Source organism: Micropterus salmoides, unplaced genomic scaffold (genome assembly GCF_014851395.1).
Source record: "Micropterus salmoides isolate LMB-PRFRI ecotype aquatic unplaced genomic scaffold, ASM1485139v1 Ms_hic_scaffold_19, whole genome shotgun sequence".
Taxonomy (NCBI): domain Eukaryota; kingdom Metazoa; phylum Chordata; class Actinopteri; order Centrarchiformes; family Centrarchidae; genus Micropterus; species Micropterus salmoides.
The window spans coordinates 3087052-3108598 of NW_024041039.1; the positions used below are offsets into that span (position 1 = coordinate 3087052).

The following is a 21547-nucleotide window of genomic DNA, read 5'->3' on the forward strand; positions in this document are numbered from 1 at the left end:
TTACAAAGCTCATGGATTTATTTGCGACAACAATGTAATATTGTCGTCTGATTATTAAATGCCTTACAGGCTGACAAAGAAAGCCACAGCACAATGGTTGGTGAAACAGATGCTCAGTATTTTAGAGGTAGCCAATTTAAAACCAACTGTGCTGTTGTGATGATTTCTTTCCCTGGTTGTAAACACAATTTTACTGTGAGTGGCTTATATAATGTCAGACGCATCTTTTTATTGAAACATTTTTTATTTTAGGGAATATGTTTGCACATGAGCATAACTGGTGATCCATCAACTCATGTCCTCACATGTTCCTGCTCACCTGCATTTTGTCATAAAGCTGCAGCAGCTCAGCTGAGATTCACCGTGTATACATGACATCTACAGAAATTTTCTGTTTCTGTGGTTTTGTTTTAAGCTCCCTTTATCGTGTGACCAAGTCTTATGTCTGTTAAGTTGCTAATACTCTATGAAGCTTTGAGACAGTAAGGAATACTCAGTGTACTAATGTGGACTTATCCATTACAGGTGTAGATGTTCTGTTAATGCTTTCATGCAGCACAGCTAATAATGACAAATTTAGATTAAATTCCTCCATCAGAAACACTGCCCCCTCAGTCAGACCTGTCAGAGAGGTCAGGGTTCAGAGACACGACTCACCTTTGCCAGTTGAGCGTTGACCCAGTTGGTAAAGGTCTTCTTCTGAATCTGTTCTTGTTCCACTGTTAAAGAAGAAGAAACACAAATTGTCTATTTATATCATCACATCTAAATAGTAAATCACAGGTAGCGTAAATTTAAATTGTAGACATTACGGTCAAAATGCAATGCAGAACCATTTACCTTGACTGCAACAGTAGAGTAGTTTCAATGTGCTCGACCGCTAATATTATTAGCAACAGTGTGTATATCTCACTGGCTAAGAGCGCTGTTAACTGCAGGCACCATGAGGTTAAAGACTGGACAACACTGTCTGATCCAGAAAAGATTCAGAAAGAGTCATTTGTACAAGTAGCTGATATGTATCCACCTACCTCAAGTCATTACTCCTGCACAAAATACTTATATACTGTGTACATGTATGCATGTATATGTACCTGTATATCACATCCACCTCCAACATGTACAGACTCCTGCATCCTTTGCTCTCTGCTCACGGCACTATTTGTCAATGTCTATTTTTTTTTTGTTCATGTGTGTATATTTGTGTTGTCTACACTGAAATCTGTGTCTGATTTTATTTTATTTTTATTATTGTGATTTTGTATTTTTGTATGAGTAAACACATCGTGAGCAATGTACAATCCAGAGTCAAATTCCTCGTATGGGTACACAAACCTGGCAATAAAGCTGATTCTGAGACTAAGGATTGCATCCTGTCTCGTACAGTCAATGTTGGTTTCTTTTCAAGACTGACCACAAAGCATCCTTTACATTAACTCAGCAGTTTTAATGCTTAGATTTAACCAGACCTCAACCAAAGGGGATCAAAAATAAAACACATGGAACACCCATCTTTGCAAACCATTTGGTACTCCTATTGTGAAATTAGCCAACTATCATAACCTTGCCTTTTAAAATCAGGGTATTGTTGTAGCTAACACCCAGGGATTTGGCCAATCATTTTGGAAAACCTTTGGGCATAATAATCACAAAAAGAAGTATTTGGTCTGTGTGTTGCCTGAACATGCAGAGAGCCTCAGTGCAATAATAAAAGCCACAGAATATAGTTTGGCACGAACAGATCTGCAACTGAGGCATCTTCAGATGAATGTATAACCAGGCATCCTACACTGACATTTCTTTATTTCTTATAACTCGATCTAGACTCACTGGCCACTTTATTAGGTACACCTTGCTAGTACCGGTTTGGACCCCCTTTTGCCTTCAGAACTGCCTTAATTCTTCGTAGCATACTTTCAACAAGGTGATGGAAACATTCCTCACAGACTTTGGTCCATATTGACATGATAGCATCACGCAGTTGCTGCAGATTTTTCGTCTGCACATCCATGATGAAAATCTCCCGTTCCACCACATCCCAAAGGTGCTCTGTTGGATAGAGATCTGTTGACTGTGGAGGCCGCTGGAGTGCAGTGAACTCATTATCATGGTCCAGAAACCAGTTTGAGATGATCTGAGCTTTGTGACATGGTGCATTATCCTGCTGGAAGTAGCCATCAGAAGACATGGTCAGCAACAACACTCAGGCAGGCTGTCGTGTTTAAACACTGCTCAGTTGGTTCCAAGGGGCCCAAAGTGTGTCAAGAAAATATCCCCCACACCATTACACCACCACCAGCCTGAACCGTTGATACAAGGCAGGATGGATCCATGCTTTCGTGTTGTTTAAACCAAATTCTGACCCTACCATCTGAATGTCAGATCAGACCAGGCAACTTTTTTCCAATCTTCTATTGTCCAATTTTGGTGAGCCTGTGCGAATTGTAGCCTAAGTTTCCTGTTCTTAACTGACAGGAGTGACACCCGGTGTGGTGTTCTGCCGCTGTAGCCCATCTACTTCAAGGTTCCCATTTTCCACAAACAACCATGCAACGTTCAAAGTCATTTAAATCTCCTTTCTTGCCCATTCTGATTCTCAGTTTGAACTTCAGCCAGTTGACTTGACTACATCTACATGCCTAAAAGCAATGAGTTGCTGCCATGTGATAGGCTGATTAGCTGTTTGTGTTAATAAGCAGTTGAACAGGTGTACCTAATAAAGTGGCTGGTGATAGTTTTTACTTTTAAGAAGTGGATTTGTATTTGAATTTTGGTTTTTAAGTACTTTCCAACACATTTGAAAGAGTTTACAGTTTACAATACTCTGCAGTGTTTCCCATACGTTCATTTATTTGTGGCGGCCCGCCACAATATCAACGCTGACCGCCACAGATTGATTTTCAATTTTTTTTACTAGGCCTATTTAAAATTGTATTTGACTGGAGAGCGCCGTAGCGCGTTCGCGCAGCACATCCTCTCGCTCGTCCCTCTCTCTCGCTATCTTCCTCATGAACACAGCTGCATGCTGTGAATGTCGGAGACCCAGCTTAAAAAAGTTATTAGCAAGCATGTAAGTAGCCTACCTTATAAGGAGAGCTAACTTAATGTTAGAAAACACCCGGGTTTTAAACGCTAGCACGCTGTATATAGCTGGTAGTCAATATCGACTGCACGCGACCCCCATTCAGTGGGAAACACTGCTCTGGCATTCATTAACAGATCTGTGCTGTACATTTTGAAGCTCTCAAAAAGGTACAGTGTGTAAGAATTGTGACTACTCTCACCTGTGGAATTCATACTTAAAAAAGTAGGGGGCAGCATATCACATATCAGGTCATAACTGCTGCTGTTAGCTCAGTTAGCCATGCAGGTTACTTAGACGTCCTATTAGCTTACTGAGTCCAGATCTGGGGCAGGGCAAGCAGGGCGAGCAGGCAACAGAACCGGCAACATAAGCAGATCTCCCAGTGATCACAGCCGGATCGGGAGCGAACACAGCCTCCGAGACCGACTGAGTTTGATAGCAGGGCATACAGTACGAGTTGATTTACAGCAGCTCGATCCAGGACTCTGACTCCGGGAAAGACGAAGATACGACGAAAATACAACGGGTTCAGCATGAGTTACGAGGTATGTATTTCTACCAACATGAACTGAACTGCATATAAATATACTGCTGACACGTTGATATATTTAAGAGAGAGGAAAGTGGGTTGTTTTTATACTGTATATAAAATGCATTTTGAAATATATAGTACACTGTGCTGTTGTACTGACCTATGAAAGTAAAGAAGGGCGTTACTGTCAAAGAATATTCATAATCAGTGAGGCAGAGTTTCATTTAACATGGAACTTGTTAAATACCCTTGAGGGAGGCTATAATAACAATATATGCATAAATAAAAAGTGTATTACAATAATCTGAGCCAGGCTACAGAAAGGTTTCAGCACTCAGATTATATAAAGACTTGTAAAACAGCAGACTTAGTCAGTTATTTGTCCATCACTCACCATTGTAAAGCTCAATGAAGTCATTCAGGTCAGTCACAGTATGAAGAGTCTCACATATAATCCAGTCCTCGTTCTCCATTGTCCTCATAAACTCAATGAATTCACTGACTCAACTAACTCAGTCAGAGCTGTTCTAAACTAAACTACATTCACTATCTCCATAAATGGTTTCCCCTTAATCAAGATTGGGTTTTTTCCTCCAATAACTTTAAGCCAATTTAGTGCTACTACTCTTTAAATATGGTGACAATGTAATCAGCCTGTTGCACAAGTCAGATTGTGAACCTGCTGTTCAGTACTAAAAAATCATTGTAAAATATAAGTAAAGCAAGTAAAAACCAACACCAGGTATGAGGTAGGAGCTATGAAAGTTTTTACCAACAGGGATGTATTCCTACAACTACTCTTTTCAAAATTGCCTCATCATTTAGATCTTTGTTCGCTACAGTAGGCAAAGGCTAGTGGTCCTTTCTCGTCCTTGCAGAGCTCGTTCAGGCTGACAGTTCACAGACTATTTTCTGTCTTGATATGTTTAACCGCAGGCCTCCTCTGGCTTCAGTTCCCTTACAGTCTAATCTTAATCATACCCATATGATGACATCTTATTATAATTATCTGGTATCATCAAACAAAGATAAGGGAGAAGGAGGTTGGTTTTCTTTGACCCTCTGAATTGTCAACTGGATTGAAGCGCTGCTGATCACTAATCTTCATACAAACACAAAATGAGGAGCAACCTAAAGATGGCAAGAGGATGAAGAAACCGGAGAGCTGTTACACACTTGAGAGTTTGCCAGAAGAATTATTTTAAACAAGCCTCAGAGCTTTAAAATCAGTTCCAGAGTGCTACCATTTTAGTAGCTGTATAAGCACCTGAAATGAATCTCTGCTATCTCTGTAACAGGGTTCGTTAGAAAAACAAAGAGTGACAATTTATGGAGGTAACACGATCTTGCAAATAACCACTTCCAAATGTTATCCAAGAAATATTTACTTATTTTTCAGAGATCTTGAATCTTCAGTTTCAAGCTGAAACATGTCATGTTCTGGATATAAAACTATGATTTATGGTCATCATCACCAGTTTGAGTGTTACAGTTGCCACATACTAACTCTGCATGTTTCAACTTCATTTTTAATAAATCTTTTTTAGTACATCACAATCCACACGTTAACATCATGAACAGTGCACAATAATCCAAATCCCATCAAGAGAATGATGTACTAATCACAAAAATGAGGATAATAAATGTATTCAAATATGGTGACTGAATCCAATTTCAAGAGAAGGAAAGAGATTCAGTGACATTCACTCTGTTCATTGGATCAATACTCTAATGACTTTCTGAAACGCTAACAAAGACCGGAACATTTCAGGATCATGGTTAGACTGGGCTGTAACAATTTAGCTCAACTGCTGGCCTTCAGGTGATGTGGTGTACAGCGCCTTCTCATGCGAGTTTCAGGTGTGGCAACTGAGCCCTGTAAAGTTTAATGTTTACAAAACTAAAAACATGGCCACTGACTTCCCACTCAGCCTCACCAATAATAATCAAGGGCTCACCTGTTGAGACCATTGAGTGCAACACGTACGTGGGAACAGTGATGGACAATAACCCCAACTTCAACACATCTGCTATCTACAAGGGTACTTTTAATGTGGCCAAAACACTGATCACTCAATTTAATAAATCACAACCAGCTCTAACCACCCACTCTAGGAGGAATCTCCCCTCTGGGCGAAGATACAGGTTCTCCAGGTAAAAACCAACATGTTTAAAATTTCCTTTGCCCCTAGGGCAATAACTGCCCTAAATCTGCACTGAGCCTGAGCTGCTGACTGCACTGCTCAGAAGCCCTTTATGTTGTTGAGGCTTCAATCTCAACTCTTTGAGTACTTCCAAACAAACAAATTCTGTTTGCTGTAACAGCTGTTTTTAATGTTCCATGTCTCATATATGTTTGCCTGTTTTTTGTTTTTAGCCCTCTACTGTAAATCAAATTTCCCCAGGAGGGACAATAAAGATTGAATTGAAATGAGACAACAGACTACCAGCTTGTTAGCTAACCTATTATTATGAAATCAAGTGTCATTAACATTAAATATTTTGCTTGGATGATATTGTGTCTCCGGGCTCTTTGGACACCTGTGATAATTAGTTAATTAATTAAATAAAAACTACTTAAAAAGGATGATCCACATTGTTCGGCAGGCCACAGGTTTCAACAAGTATGGGAAAGAAAAAGGATCTCTTTGCTGTAGAAAACATCAAACTTGGACAAGGTATGAAAACATTAGATATTACACGAAAACTTGAGCATGATCATGGTACTGTAAAGGGATTTCTGGCTGATTCAGAGCACAGATGGGTTCGTGCAGATAAAGGCATAATGAGGAAGGTTACTGCCAGACAAATTCATCGGATTAAGAGAGCAGCTGCTAAAACTCCCATTACAAAGCAGCAAACTGGTATTTGAAACTGCTGGTGCCTCTGGAGTCTCGCAAACCTCAAGGTGTAGGATCCTCCAGAGGCTTGCAGTTGTGCATAAACCTACTATTTGGGCCACCCCTAACCAATGCTTACAAGCCGACACGGTTGCAGTGGGCCCAGAAACACATGAAGACTAGTCTTCAAACAGTCTTGTTTACTGATGAGTACCGTGCAACCCTGGATGGTCCAGATGGATGGAGTAGAGGATGGTTGGAGGATGGCTCAATAAGGCTGTGACGGAATCATGGGGAGAGAGGTGGTAGGCCCCTTTAGGGTCCCTGAAGGTGTGAAAATTACCTCGGCAAAGTTTATAGATTTATCGGACGGACCACCTTCTTCCATGGTACAAAAAGAAGAACAGTGCCTTCCGTAGCAAAATCATCTTCGTGCATGACAATGCAAAACTCATGCTGCAAAGAATACAGCTGTGTCATTGGCTGCTATGGACATAAAAAGGAGAGAAACTCGTTTTGTGGCCCCCATCCTCCCCTGACCCTATTGAGAACCTTTGGAGCATCCTCAAGTAAAAGATCTATGAGGGTGGAACAGCAGCTCGGGAGGCTATTCTGACATCCTGCAAAGCAATTCAAGCAGAAACTCACAAGTTCAATGGATGCAAGACTTCAAAGAAGGGGTCAAATGTTAACATGTAACTTGCCCTGTTAAGATGTGTTTGATTGAAATAGCTTTTGATGTCATTAAATATGCAATATGCTGCAAGTTTAACAAATTACCATTTTCAGTTCTTTAAAACATTTAAAATGTTTTGCAACTCTGTTGTGCAAAATAATTTAGAAAAGTGCATTATGAGTTTTTTATTTTTGAAAAAATAAAAGCAACCACTTGGTTTGTTCAATGAAATTCGACTTATACCCTGACTGTCATTTGCATCGACTATGTAGGAAAATCAGTGTAAAATATAATTTGCATAATAATTTGGAACACGGCGTAGTCTAAATACAAACTAGTAGTTACATAATATAAAGTAATATTCAATTAGCCTGCTAGCCTGGATAGCTAGTAGGGACTACTTCAAAGCCTCCACAGAGGAACTAAAAGCTTTTAGAATCTCTCTAAAAATTGTGTTTGGTAAAGTGGCACATTTAGCAGTTACAGTCCCAAAGGTATCTGACTGGTGGCTGATGTTAATTTCACCACAGTGATGTGCTATTTCCTGCAAAGCAGACATTTATTTACTTTTCATGTCACAGCGGAGCTCTGTATTCAGGGTGATGCTCTATCCCGTGGTTCACAGATGACTGATAAAAGGAACTGGATCTGGATAGGGGCCAAGCTCTCACTTTGTGTTTTGATTAACTGTTAGAACAACGTGGTTCTAAAAGCAATCCATTATTTTACATATGCTTACAAATTGACATATTTCCTACACTGACACGGTTAACTAAAGAAGTAGATACCTGCATGTCTCGGTAAGAAAAGTATTTTCTTCCTATCAGATCCAAAACCTACCTTGGCCCTAACAACAAACTTTCCTTGAAAAGAGAAAGACGCATGTATTGATTTTTTAATGTACTTGCTGATAATAAAAAAAACACTGCTAAATGGACACAACATGGTTCTGACCAGAACTTATTTTCAAGTATTCAAGCTTATGATTATATGAAATCTCTCTATTCTAGATTGATATCTTACATTTGAGTAACAGATGTTGAGAATTAGCTGTAGACCTGCTGTTCCAGTGCATCATTCCACCTAGATTAAACATTTTTATATGCTAATAATAATGTCCATTGTAGTATTGTACCTTTAAACTAAGTCCACTCTACACAGTTCTGTACCAATAAAAAGTCACTGATATAGAGATAAATGAAATAACTCACCCATGATGGGATCAATCATGCTGATTCAGCAGGAAAATTTACCAGGTCAAGTTAAATCAAACTTCTCTAACTAGTAAACATATAGTTTGACTGACTCTGAACGCTGCAGCATGCAATGATCCATGATTTCACAAGACGAGATGTGAGGGGAAAACAAATATTAATGTAGTTTAAACGTAATTCTTGTCTAAACAGCTAACTACATTTCTAGCCTGCAGGGAGGCAGCTGAGATCTGCTGGGCTCCACCTCTTTTAAATCAGACTAACAGAGGCTTCAAACTTGCCCAAACAAGAGAATAGCTGCAACAAGCTAGTCCTCCTGGATACATGCTACAGACGCTGAAAAACGTGCGTCATATTCAAATGTCAGATGCTGTGAAAAGTTAGATCTCTTACCTAACCCGACCTCCACAGATTAGTAACTAGGACTGGGAAATGACAGATGCTGAGCAAGCGTGCTGCAGCCGGCAGCAGCGAAACAGGGCTGCAATGTCATCCTTGCGGGGCAATCGTGCACCGTCAAAGTTAGTCCACTAAAGTGCTTGTTTTTGCCACCGACGGGCTCAGATTGTTATTCCAAGAGTCCGACAGAATTATGGAAAGGATCCCTACAGAGAGAGACCTTTTTTTAAAAGAGTACAATCCCTTTTCTTTAACAAAACGCAGTTACTATGTCGCTCTTGTCAAAGCCACCAGACTCCCTTAACAAAAACAGTAATTTTACCTCTCGGGTCTCCCACTGCCTCAATCTGTTAGTTTGTGTAATTATGTGACTTTGGTGACCTTTAAATCACCAAATCCACACAAGAATACTAACAAACAGAAACACAAGAATCAGTTATACAGTAAACAATAAGATTTATTAGGTGTGAAACATTATGAGTCAGTGTTTGACTTATGTCAAATGTCCAGGCAGAGGACATTTAGAGGAATCACGTTTTCTGGCGGCTCTTTCAGAGGTGTGTCAAGCAGGCAACAGACTTTTTTAAGTATTAATTAACGGGACAGTTTCTTAGATGGAGCCCATCTGTAGTCTATAATTGAATTCTCCTAAGTGTTTTCACATGTTTAGAAAGAAAATCGGAAATCTCCTGCTGACTACGCCCAATCCAAGGCAAAGTCTCTAAGGTGCATGATAGTGATTGTGGGCTAAACTCTGAAGTATTTCCTCACTGCTAAATCCAATTGCAAAGTTTAATTTTCCAGTGCATGCATAATACAAGACAGACGTGTGTGTGTGATGTTGCAGCCTTGCAAAGTGTTTCTCTCATAAATGTGTGACTATAATGTCAGAGAATATTCAAGTTTATTACTTGTAGTAATCTTGGGAATTAAATTCTGCCTCGGATCATCACCCCTCTCCACATTACAATGGACCTTTTGTGCAGTTGTACCTTTACAACTTAATCATATTACACATAAAAGAGCCCATAAAATACAAAGGCTAATAGAGATTTGATCTACAATACAAACACTTGGAAGATAATTAGACTACAAATATAGTCCAACAAGCCTCCCTGGCTTTGTCGTCCGCCATGACATTAGTAGTTAACTTGTCTTTACATGCGTCACTTCAAAAAAACTCTGCCTGCACGGCCGAACACACCTTTTATGGGAACGTGCACCAACTCCAATTAATTTAACACCGAGTTAACACGGACTCAACTAACCAACATCTTCTCCACCGTCGTAGTAGCGTTTAACTCCAGTGTAGGCGGTCAGAGTTTGTCAGCCCTGAGTTTGCCTGATAACCCCGAGTTAACTCTGAGCAGGTTGAACTCCCTTCGTAGTGCAGGCCACTGGTCTACAAGAGCCTTTCTCATTCTTCTTAAGTACTGTTGTGCAACAACTTTGAACCATTTAATTGTTCGGACACAGTTAATCACTTTAAAAGCATCACATAATAAAACCAGCTTTACAACATACATACTCAGTACAAGACAGTATTCTTCCTACTAACCCTGCTGATGCAAACACTGAATACACCCAGCATTTACACAGTGTGAGCTATTTTTACTGACATTCTTTCATCATTACCACTTGAAATATACACAGAAAAAACAAGACTTTCCCTTTACTTTAATAAGCTGGCTTTCCTTGGAGGCGTTACATCATCCATTCTGTATGTTCTACCATTTGGAAATGACTGGAAAAAACGTTTACATGGCTTTAACAAACACTGTGCTCTAAATGTGGAGAGGAAATGTGGGGAGTCATGTGCTAAAAATAGTTCAGTGGACAACCTTGCAAGAATGGACCCAAAACCTGAGTAGAAGAAAGACAGCAGATTGAGAGAGAGAGGCAGACGGGCAGTTAGGAAACATCCTGAAACAATCTACATAATAAATCTACGATGCAAGAGTGGATACAGACAGGAAACAGGCAGGAAAGAACTGGAAGAAAGACAATCTAGGGAACAAAATGACATGCCCATCATGTCAGAGCCTGTGCTGCCATCTATTCATGGTGCAACCATCACAAGTTCAAAGACCATGTCAGACTTACCATCTCCTGGACTCACACCTGTCCACACTGCTGGCCTCTGAGGTCAACTGAGACCTTGCCTCGACCACCAGAGAATCAGCTTTAACAATAAACCAGGTCTCACTAACAAACCACATTGCCAAAACCCTCCCACAAATGTCACACACGCCGAATTTGAGATGAAAAGAGTAAGTAAGCAACTTGCAATCCAGATGCATAATAGCACAGGACCAATACCAGGGTGCAAACTAGGGGGGGGGGAATAACGTGGAAGATTATCAGTCAATAACGTAATGTTGACAGAACGCAAAAGGCGGAACTCGCAGAAGTGCACACAACAGACACCAGTGCTCCTCTGTATTCGCCACCGCTGCAGAATGAATAACCACCCCAAAATGTCACACAATCATCAATATCAGTGCGCAAGTAATGGTTTTAACTCGCACGCTGCCAGCATGGTGACACTCGACGCTTGGCAGCTCCCTGTGTATCCTGTGCGAGGCCGAGCGAGTGAGAGAGAGTGAGCGGCGGAACGTGACTGTGAAAGTTAGCGGTGAAATATATTAGCAGTAAGTGTCAGTCTGGCAGTAAACGTGCAGCGTAGGTCGCAGTGTGTCCGTTAATAAAAGTCTGTAGTTTCCCCAACGGCTGGAAAAGTGAGGGCTGTAATGTCTAACACCTCCCCTGTACAAGGGCCTGCTCTCTGTCCCCCACGCCAGACTCCGGACTTTACGGGACAGAGCCTTCAGCGTCAGAGCCCCCACCCTCCTGAACTCACCCCCACAGAGATCCTAAATGCTCCCTGTCTGGACACTTTCAAAAAATCTACTAAAAAGCCAGCTCTTTACCCAGGCATTCAATCCTGAATGACTTTGTGTTGTTCTGTCACTATGTGTACAGCGTTCTTGGGTCCCGTGAAAGGTGCTAAAAATATTTATTTATTTATGTAACTTTAGCTAAATTAGTAACGTAGAAATATTAATTATCAGTCAAGGGTTGAGAACATTTGGTACCGTTCAGTTTTCAGAGGTGTCTGACAACTGGCTGTTAAAGAAATGATGGACCATGGAGCTTAGTTTAATAAAGTAAGTTAGGGACACAAACTAGTCCTTTTAGGCTAATTAAGACATGTTTCTTTTGGATTTTAATGCCCAAATTAAATGCTTAGTAAGGAGGGATCCTGTATAGGAAAAAAAATTATGCATCAAGCTGCATCGATAAGCGTTTTATAATCAAATCGCAGCCCTCTGAAACGAAATCAAATCGAATCGTGAGGTGCCCAGAGATTCCCACCCCTAGTGCAAACCATGAACTGTATATAAACATGGCTGCTGAGTCTACATTTCCTCCCACTGTAGGAAAATGATGGCAAAATATCCCAGACACGGGAGCTGCCACCTTGCACTGGTGACGTCACTTGCAGCCAGAGTCTGTGTAGCGTTCGTGTTTGGAGCCGTAGCATCAATACGCCTGGCCGACACAATCATGAGAAGGGCTCAGCTCAGCTGTCAATCATGATGTGAAACCCCATTTTATAGCATCAAACAACTAATTAAGAAAAACTAACCCCTCACAACAAAACATAATCATCAACATCATGTTTTTTGTATTTTGGCCATGTAGTATGATCCATACTGCAGCCAGCCACCAAGGTCAAGATGTTGTGGCCGACATATCTTTCTATAAAGTCTATGGTCCTTCCGTGACAATAAGGTGGTGATTATCAGAGTGGTATGTTACTTTAATGTGGCTCTGTATTTCACAAACAGAAAGTCAGTGTGACCACGGCTGCAAGTAATGATTATTAACTTATCAGTTATTTTTTCCCGGTTGTTTCATCTATAGCATGTCAAACAATAATTTCACCAAGGTGACATCTTCAATCCAATCCAAAGCCCAATTTACAGTGATATTAAACAGAGAAAAGCAGCAAATGTTTCACGTTTCCATGCATTAAACAATTAATAAGCTATTAGAAGTTTCAGTTCGAACAGTGAACACCATATTAGTGGAGGTCTCATTTTGAAATGAAGATAAAGTAAAACACCGAAAACCAACTTGTAATGTTGAGAAGTCATCACGTGAGAACACGATCGAATGACAACTTCAAATGTCCAAAAATGCCGTGGGAGCAGCGTTTATTATCTCCTCCACCCTCCTGCTCGCTCCCTCCGGATGGCTCTTATGACTCATGTCTCTCTGAAAAGGGTTCAGTTTCAGCAGATGAAACCAAGCATGACCTCAAAGAAAGTGACAAAAGTGAAACAGGACGGAGCCAGCAGCGGACTGAGACGGAGTCATCAAGCTGTTCCCCCGAGTGAGACACATAACTGAGGCATAACACTTGTTATGTTGCCACAGTAACCAAGATGAAACACTGAAATCAAGACACGGGGCTTTTCTTTCTACAGTTACATGACCTCAGAATTCTCTCAGGGCGAGCAAAGAAAGACCAGAAACAACGAGCCTTCACTCAGTTCAGCTCACATACTTGTTGAAGTAAATCATCAATCTATAAAAGCACCACGGTTGCTATAACAACCTAAAAATGAGACCACAATTGGGTTAACACCTGCTCTGGCCTTTAATACCTGCAAAAATACCACCAATAACACGTTAGCTGTGTGTTCAGTCAGAAACACTGCACTGTAATCTCAGTTAGAGGTGGAGAGAGACTGACCCTGCAGCAGCATGTGGACATTGTCGATGTCCAGGGGGATGGAGCCCGTCTCCACCAGATCATCTCTGGAGTAGAAGTCTGACGACATACTTTCTCACCCACAGCCTCCCGGCAGCATGGCACCGCTCTGAAAGAAAGAGAGGAAAAGTGGCATCAGTGTAGCTGGAAGCATAACACTGTTTCTGCAGAGCTAAAAGGTTCAGTGCTACTGTGGTGAAAAAATATATCCCGCTTATAAATAGAATTTCTGCTTGTTGACAATCAAGATAAACAAAGGTTACGTATTTCTTAGCATTCAGAATAGCAAGTAGAACAACTTTGTTTGCTGAATGTGTGATTTTATTGTGGTGGCATTGTTGCCATAATTACATTTGCAAACAGCGATAACATATTTACATCTGGAATAGTGACAACAAGACTATCGATGCATAAATACATCACCATGATAATAATTTAAGAGCGTTTGAACTAATCCACCCCCGCGACCCTGTACGCAGGATAAGCGGTTGACGATGGATAGATGGATGGAGGGAGGGACAATCCACAATACATTTTTACAAGCTAATTTCCATCTGTAGTCCCTGAGGGGAGGGCGGCATCGTAACAATCAAGGAAAATCTCCTGGCATAGTGTCTTTTAATCATCTGTACCTATACCGTTCAAAACAGACCAAAAAACAATAGTAGGCTGTTTTTAAGTGCCAGGTTTTTGTAAACTGCTTTGGCACCAAAAGGGCCCATACCTTGACCACAGTTAATAAACTCAGATCCACAAACAAAAGGAAAAAGCCCGACAGTTATATGAAAGACGTTTAGTTCAGCAGTTCAGCAGACTTGTTCAACAAACCAGCAAAAAACACTTCTAAAATACAGTTGAAGGGGTGATTATCATCTTTTATAGAGCAATCAAACACTGTTCTGTCAGTGAACAGTGTCAGAGCGCCAGCTGAAGACTGCTGTGTTTTGTCTTGTCCCGTCTCGCCTTGGGATATGAATAAGTGAAGTGAGAAGAATGTGTGACATTTAGACAACCTCTCCGAATTCGCCTGCCTAAGCAACTCACACTGTTAAAAAACAAAGGCCTTTGTTTTTTTAACAGTGTGAGTTGTTTAGACATCTTTTTCTGCTGATCACAAACGTGACTGACAGGTTAGAAGAAAAGACAGGTGAGTGAGTCTAAAATAAAACAGTGTGAAATGGCACTAGGCCTCACCGATATGTCGGAGCAAATGTCAGGTCGAGCACAAGCTGTTTGTGCGTTTTAACCTGCCTGTACTGATCTCATTCAAATGGGCGAAAGTCAGATGCTATTATGCTTTATCAACTTACTGATGCTGAAGAACTGACGAAGTTTAAAGAAGTGTGTGCCCTACTCTTTGATAGGGGGCTGACAGAATTCAGGCTATTAAACGTTAAAGCCATATAAATTCAAATCCGGTAAAACTCAGACATTACAAAGTGTTTTACAATTACTAACTAACTAAAGAAAACAACAACTCTGTAATGTCACAGTCCGTCCACAGTAAAACTTCTGTCCCGTTACCGCCGCCACCGCCATGCAAAAGTAAACAACATCTCGATGAATCGTTGAAATAATCTATAGAAGCTTCGAGTACTAAAATCACTGTTAGCTGCAGCCGTATTTACAATGTCAATGAAAAGAAAACTGACTGGAAAGCACGCAGAGCTAAAATGTACACGATCTCTAAATAAGGTGTGGGGGGGGTCGATACAGCATAGTATCGTGATAATTGCCATGGCAACACTGTATCAATACACGGACGCCATTATTATATAAATTGCAGATGGGACTTTTAACTTTTTGGTACTAGAATAATAAAATCTATTGCTTTTTTAGTCCACTAGAAAACTTAACAGGACCATATAGAGGACTGAAAAAGTGATATGAACAAACAGAGAAATGTATATTTTTAGAAAAACAGATGTTGACAAAGTTTGACTTTAGGGACCTAATTGGAAGTTGGAAAAAGGTAATAAATTGCAATATATATCAATATATTTAAAATCGAATCGAAACATAAAAATCGTGATAATATCGTATCCTGGGGGCCTCTGGTGATTCCCGCCCCTAAAATAAGGTAAAGTTCTAATCAATCATCTGGATTCAGAAGTGCATGAAAATACAGGTAGGGAGAGACGATCATGAGACATGTCGGATTATTCAAGAATGTGCAAAAGTAAAAAATATTCAGTCTGCCAATTATCTTGATATTTACTGATATCAATATATAACATTTGCATTTGGAAGGTCTGAATTAAGAGCAAATCTTAGACGAGTGGTGAAACATCTCGAGTATCTTCAACCAGTCCAGTTGCTCTTGATTCTAAACGTCCATGGATTTTAGGAAATACTGCTGACAATTTAAGATTTAAGACACTGCAGCTGCAGTTCTGACAGTTTCAGACTCAGTCCACATTGCTGACACACTTTATGTCTGCAGAGAGGCTGCTGCAGAACCTAAGGCTACAACCACTGCCAGTAACATTTCAAGTGAGTTAAGAGTCCTGCCTGTATGAAGTGGTGCCAAGAGTTCATAAATATAAGCTGGAGATTTAATGTAAAGCTGATGAGTAATCAGCAAAACCTTGAATTTGATTTAAAGAAGAAGAAAGGGTTTTTGCCAGCCTGATAGATGTCCCACTTACTGTTGTTGTATTGTTGTTTACAGCTGTCTCACCAGCAAAACATCTAAAAATACTTAATGTTAAATCATTTCATTAGCATACTGGTGACAATGCATCTGCCCTTGTGTGTTAAAACGAAGCCTCTGTTTGTCCAAGGTTAGTCCCATTAACCTCTACACAAGAGGGCTGCAGCAATTAACACATGCACTTTCTAAAAAAACAAGTACAGGGGCGTTAAACCACTATAGCACGGCATCCGAGCCATCCCAAGGCTTCATGTCAGCTGCAGAGCGAGTGACCAGGAGGAGGTGAGAGTGCGGGTGGACAGGGGTGAGAGAAAGAGAGGGCGGTAGAGAGGTGAATAAAAACCAAAAAGAGAAAAGGGAGAAAGACTCAGAGAGACACACAGATATCACTTATAGGAAAGGACAACAGCTTTTATTGCATCATATACTTCATTGTCTTTAACCAATAAAAACAAGATGTAAGAGGTTGTTAATGTGTCTTGTAAGATTGTATGCCAACAACAACATAGCATAACACTGCTATATGAGTTTTGGTAAGGTAAAGGCGACTCAGAGCTGCAGCACATCCTTTTTAGTGAATTTGAGTTGTAACCATCAGATCAAAAGGTAGGTGGTGCAAAGATATCCCCTTTTCAGGCTACCTACCTCTAGACAAAGGTCTTTTGATCTTTTATACCTGGTGCACACTAGATTTTCATATCTTAACAGATTTTAAAAATGTTTGCTCCCGCAGACATAATGACAAAACGAACCAATTTTTTATATTTTAATTGGATGAACGCACACACACACCAGATGGTTCAGCGCAGACTCAGGACCGCACACTTGGACTCTCACAGAAACTCGCGGGATCAAATGTGACTTTAGACATCAACAAACATGGAGGCAGACTGTTAGCAGCTGGTTGTTGCACTTGTGTGTGCTGTGTGTTTTGCACGCACACACAAGTGCAACAACCAGCTGCTGATGAACTCGAGGCTGAGAAGAGGGAATCAGCAGGTTTAAACATTTTATAGTGGCGGCGCTTCACGATCAACTCGCTCTCACTAATGTCTGTAAACCGCTCACACAAATTCAGCCTAATTATCCTCTAGTGTGCGGCCAGCATTAACCTTAGATTGTTCATCTAAGTGTGTGAGATTATCTGATTATTGATTGTTGGTGACATAATTGTATAAAAATTCTTTTTATTTGTCTTTATTTGTAATGTTTTGTCTGAGGACATTAAACTAAGTAAAAGAGAAGTGGAAAGCGTGAGGGAAAGGGAGGGAAGAATAAGTGAGGAAGGCCACTCAGGCACAACGGATGAACACAGATAAAGAGATCAAGAGAAGAAGGAGAGAAAAGAGAGTTAAAGATTAAGAAATGCAGCGGGATTGGAGGGGAAGAGAAAGCCTGGCAGAGAGAGACGAACCTAAAAGAGAAAAGATAACAGATAGTTACAAAAAGAGTTTAAGAAATAGACAGACGAGACGAGGAAGGGCACACAGAAGAGCGAAACAGAGCTGGGACAGAGTTTCTCTGAGTCAAAGTCACAAGTCACTCCTGTCAGCTCTAATTGTGGCAACAAGGCACAGGGCCGTGAAACACATGTCCACTGTTGTGGAAAAAGCACAGGGAGGGGGGATATCATGAGGCCACAACCAGATGCTTTCTAAAAGGTATTTCTGTTTGAATTCATCTAGTTGAGGTGCGCACATTATTATTTACAGCACTAGCCTGCGGGGAAGTTGACAGGGGAGAGAGGCAAGCATGCACTCAATCACGTTCACACCTCAAGTCAGCTGATTCAACACTTAAGAGCAGGTACAGCATACAAGAGCTACATGGGTAATCTAGCGACACAGATTCTTTAAAGAATGACCCAAAGAAATATCACAGTTTCTCCAACACATGTGCTAGCGACCCTTCGACATCCCCACCTCCATCTGGCCAGAGCGGAAACAAAAATCTTAAAACACTTAACACTAATGGATAAAGATGGCTGCCGCGTCCTTACGGTTCAGTTTAACACGTTCTTTATTGTAGATTTGTAGAGTGGAGCTGGAGGCAAGAACAAATGATTGAGAAAAAGGAAATTCAAAGACCAGATGATTTCCAGCCTGGATCACGGAGGTACAACTTCACAGTAACACATTTCCAACGCATTCACAATAAGTCAATTCTTATCCTATTATTGGGGCGACCGTTAATCGGAAGGTCGGCGGTTCAATCCCCGGCTCCTCCAGGCTGCATGTCGAAGTGTCCTTGGGCAAGATACTGAACCCCAAATTGCCCCTGGTGGCTGTTCCACCAGTGTATGAATGTGTGTGACTGGTGAATGCAGATGTAGTGTAAAAGCGATTTGAGTGGTTGAAAAGACTAGAAAGGCGCCATACAAATACGGAGCATTTACATTTACATCCTAAAGCATTATGCTCGTGTGGTTCTAGACCTCTAAGTCACTGCCCACATCTCAGATTCGTTCAGAAATTCAAACAGGCTGGTGTTGTCCCTTACTGACAGCTGTTTCTTTCACTTGGAGAAACAATCAACCAATCAGAGTGGGATTAAGCATGGGAATAAAATATTCCTAAATGTATGGCTTACCTGGAGGTGACAGGCTTAATTAGCGTTGTGTGATCTCGTTTGGCGAGGGCTTGAAGGTAACAGACCTTCTTTAATAGGAAGTCCCGCACTCTAGCTTCAAGTCGACTGACATATATATTTAATACATGTGTAAGAACTGGTCCGAGCAAGCAATGCCACAGTCGGCGGCACGGATTCGCTAATGACTGTTCAGATCAAAACAAAACAAAATGAATCCCATCTCAACAAGTAGTCGGCTAACATGCACAGAATGAATGACGCTGCTAATAGACTGAATTTTTATTTATGCGTGTAGGGACTGTGGCCACCTCTCTGTGTGACCTTTCCTGTCATACTGAAGTCCAATCCCTGTCAGCGTGACAGATTTAAGCATTGTGGACAACCACGCGCCTACTGTGCTGTAGATGAATGTATGAAGGGACAAGGCAAAGGATCATTATATAGAGGAGTGACATACTTATCATTATTCAACTCATCTTATGTAATACAAGAATAAACAGTAAGACCCAGGGACTAATCTGTCCTCTTACAGTACTTCATGCCACCATCAGGAGACCTAACCCTAACCCAGTTCTTCTGCATTGTATTACACTGTATGTATGTTGTTTTATTGCATGCAGACGATTTCATTTTAAATCTGGTCATTTCTCAATAGTAATTGTGTTGTATACCATATAATATTACGGTTTATTTGATTGGGAACTGATCTGACGTACTGGGACAAACCCTCTGACAGCCACAGTTTATACAGTAGTTGTAAACAAACTTGTTACATCTGCAGATGCAGGTTTGACAACTTTCTCTCCTGATGCTTCCTGCTCATTGTCAATGTCGTGACTCTCTCTGCAACAACAATGCTCTCATTAACTATCTCTGAATGATTTCCAGCAGGTCTTTGTACTCTTTGTGTAACCCTGGAGAATAAACCAATAGACTCGGTGTTGCTGAATTGCCAAAAATAGCATTTACTGACACACCCTGGAAGATAGGATAATAGCAAAAGGGAGAGGCAATCTCTGTTTTCATCTGACTGAAAACAACACACATGTCAATTTGGGACAAATATCCAGCAGGCAGACATTTATAACTTGCGTGATCTGTGGACATTTTCAAGAAGTAACTTCACACTATACTGGGATCTTTAGCTCAACAAACATTTATCTTTGACAGAAACATAGCAACAAAGAAGCACATAAGTTTGAGAGTAACACTTTGTGCCATTTCTCATCCTAATCCCTTTGGCCAGTGATGCAATGAAAATCAAAACAATGTGAAAAGGTCACTGCCGCTCCTTTTTTACTTCGAGTCAGTTGCACAAAGTCGGGCGTTAGTCACAGTTCCTATCCAGCTTTTCTTGAATGATGAAGTTTTGCGCCTTCTGGACCACAGCCTGCTTAGGGTTGGGTATCAAGAACTGGTTCCATGTTGGCGAAGAACCATGGATTTTATAAGACACATGTTTTTCAATTCTGCTCATTGGTTCCTAACTTTCTGCATATTATAGCTTTTGAACTGCTGTGAACATTTTACAGTCCATAAAAGTGTCTCTTATCTGCCAGGACCTGCTACGCCAACCAAACGCAGTACGTCAACAAAGCGTGAAGAAGAGAGTCCCTCTGTTTCCAGTCCCGGACCACGGCGGGCCGCAGCAAACGCTCCAAAGTTTGGCTTAGCTTCACAAAAAAAAAAAAAAAAAGAGTACGCCACAGCAAAATGCAACAGCTGCAGTAAGGAGGTTTGGTGCGAGGGAGGAAGCAGCTCCGACATGACGAAGCGTTTACTTCACAACACGGCGTGAATCTGAAGGAACGCACCGTGTTCAGTGTGTCGCGCTCTCCCAGATCCAGCTAACGCTAACAGAAGCAACGCCTCAGGTACAAAACACAGGTGAGCTGACGTTCACCTTTTATACTGAAGGGAAATCAATGACGTCTACAGATGATTCAATATATATTTTTCTTAGAGACGAGTCCCCAGAGAGGCCCCTCTAGTACAGAGACTCCTTTCAATTTAGCCATGAAGGGGAAGATGAGCGAGGAGGAAGAGGAGGAAGGTCACCGAGCAGTGAAAGGATCTGTGGTGAAGGAATCAGAACCAATTTGATTTGATAAAACCGAAATGATACCCAAACCTAAGCCTGCTGCTCTGATGTTTGGGCTGTCACCATCCACCACATCCCCAGTATGCCGCCAATCAAACCAGGTCATACTACCCTCTATGAAACTACCATATGCGTCTCTAATCTAAGGTGCTTAGCAGAATGATTCTCAGTTCAAGTGAATTAATCAATGTTGTTCATCTGCTTCAGGAGCTCAGAAATGTTTTACTGGGCTCTCAGGCCAAAGCACAATCTCTGGATTCTTCTGTTTCATCATAGAGCTGTAGACACAACAAGAGAGTGCCCACTCACAACATAATACTTGGCATAAACAGAAAGCAATGGCTACACAAACGCTGTCACCCTTAAACATCTGAAAAAAATAATAAATATGGAGGTGAAGAGTGAAGATTATGGTGCATATAATGCTCCAACAAGAAAGTGTATCCATTAAAATATTCTCCTAGTTGCTCTCTATTTTACATTGTGACAACACTTAGTAACTAGTAAACAATAAAGAACAACAGTACTGTCAGCAGTTTTGTAGTTTAAAATCACTTGAGAGCCATGATGTCTCTGAACAAACTAATGTGACTTGAAGCCAAACTGAAACAAAAACTCAGATCCACAAAGAAACTCACAGGGGGGCGCAGACTGTCAGTGGGTCTGGATCAACATCAC

At 40.9% G+C, this 21547-nt stretch overlaps 1 protein-coding gene across 1 annotated transcript in view; it reads right to left on the minus strand.

Annotated features, from left to right (window-relative positions):
- The window catches only part of LOC119910789 (nesprin-2-like), a 157418-nt gene that overhangs the window by 134850 nt on the left and 1021 nt on the right, over window positions 1-21547 (minus strand). The window contains exons 2-3 of the mRNA XM_038729597.1: window positions 13509-13635; window positions 658-719 (exon numbers count right to left, since the gene is read on the minus strand). Of these exons, the coding sequence (XP_038585525.1) occupies window positions 658-719; window positions 13509-13596 (150 nt within the window). The 5' untranslated portion in view covers window positions 13597-13635. The remainder of the gene's footprint in view (window positions 1-657; window positions 720-13508; window positions 13636-21547) is intronic.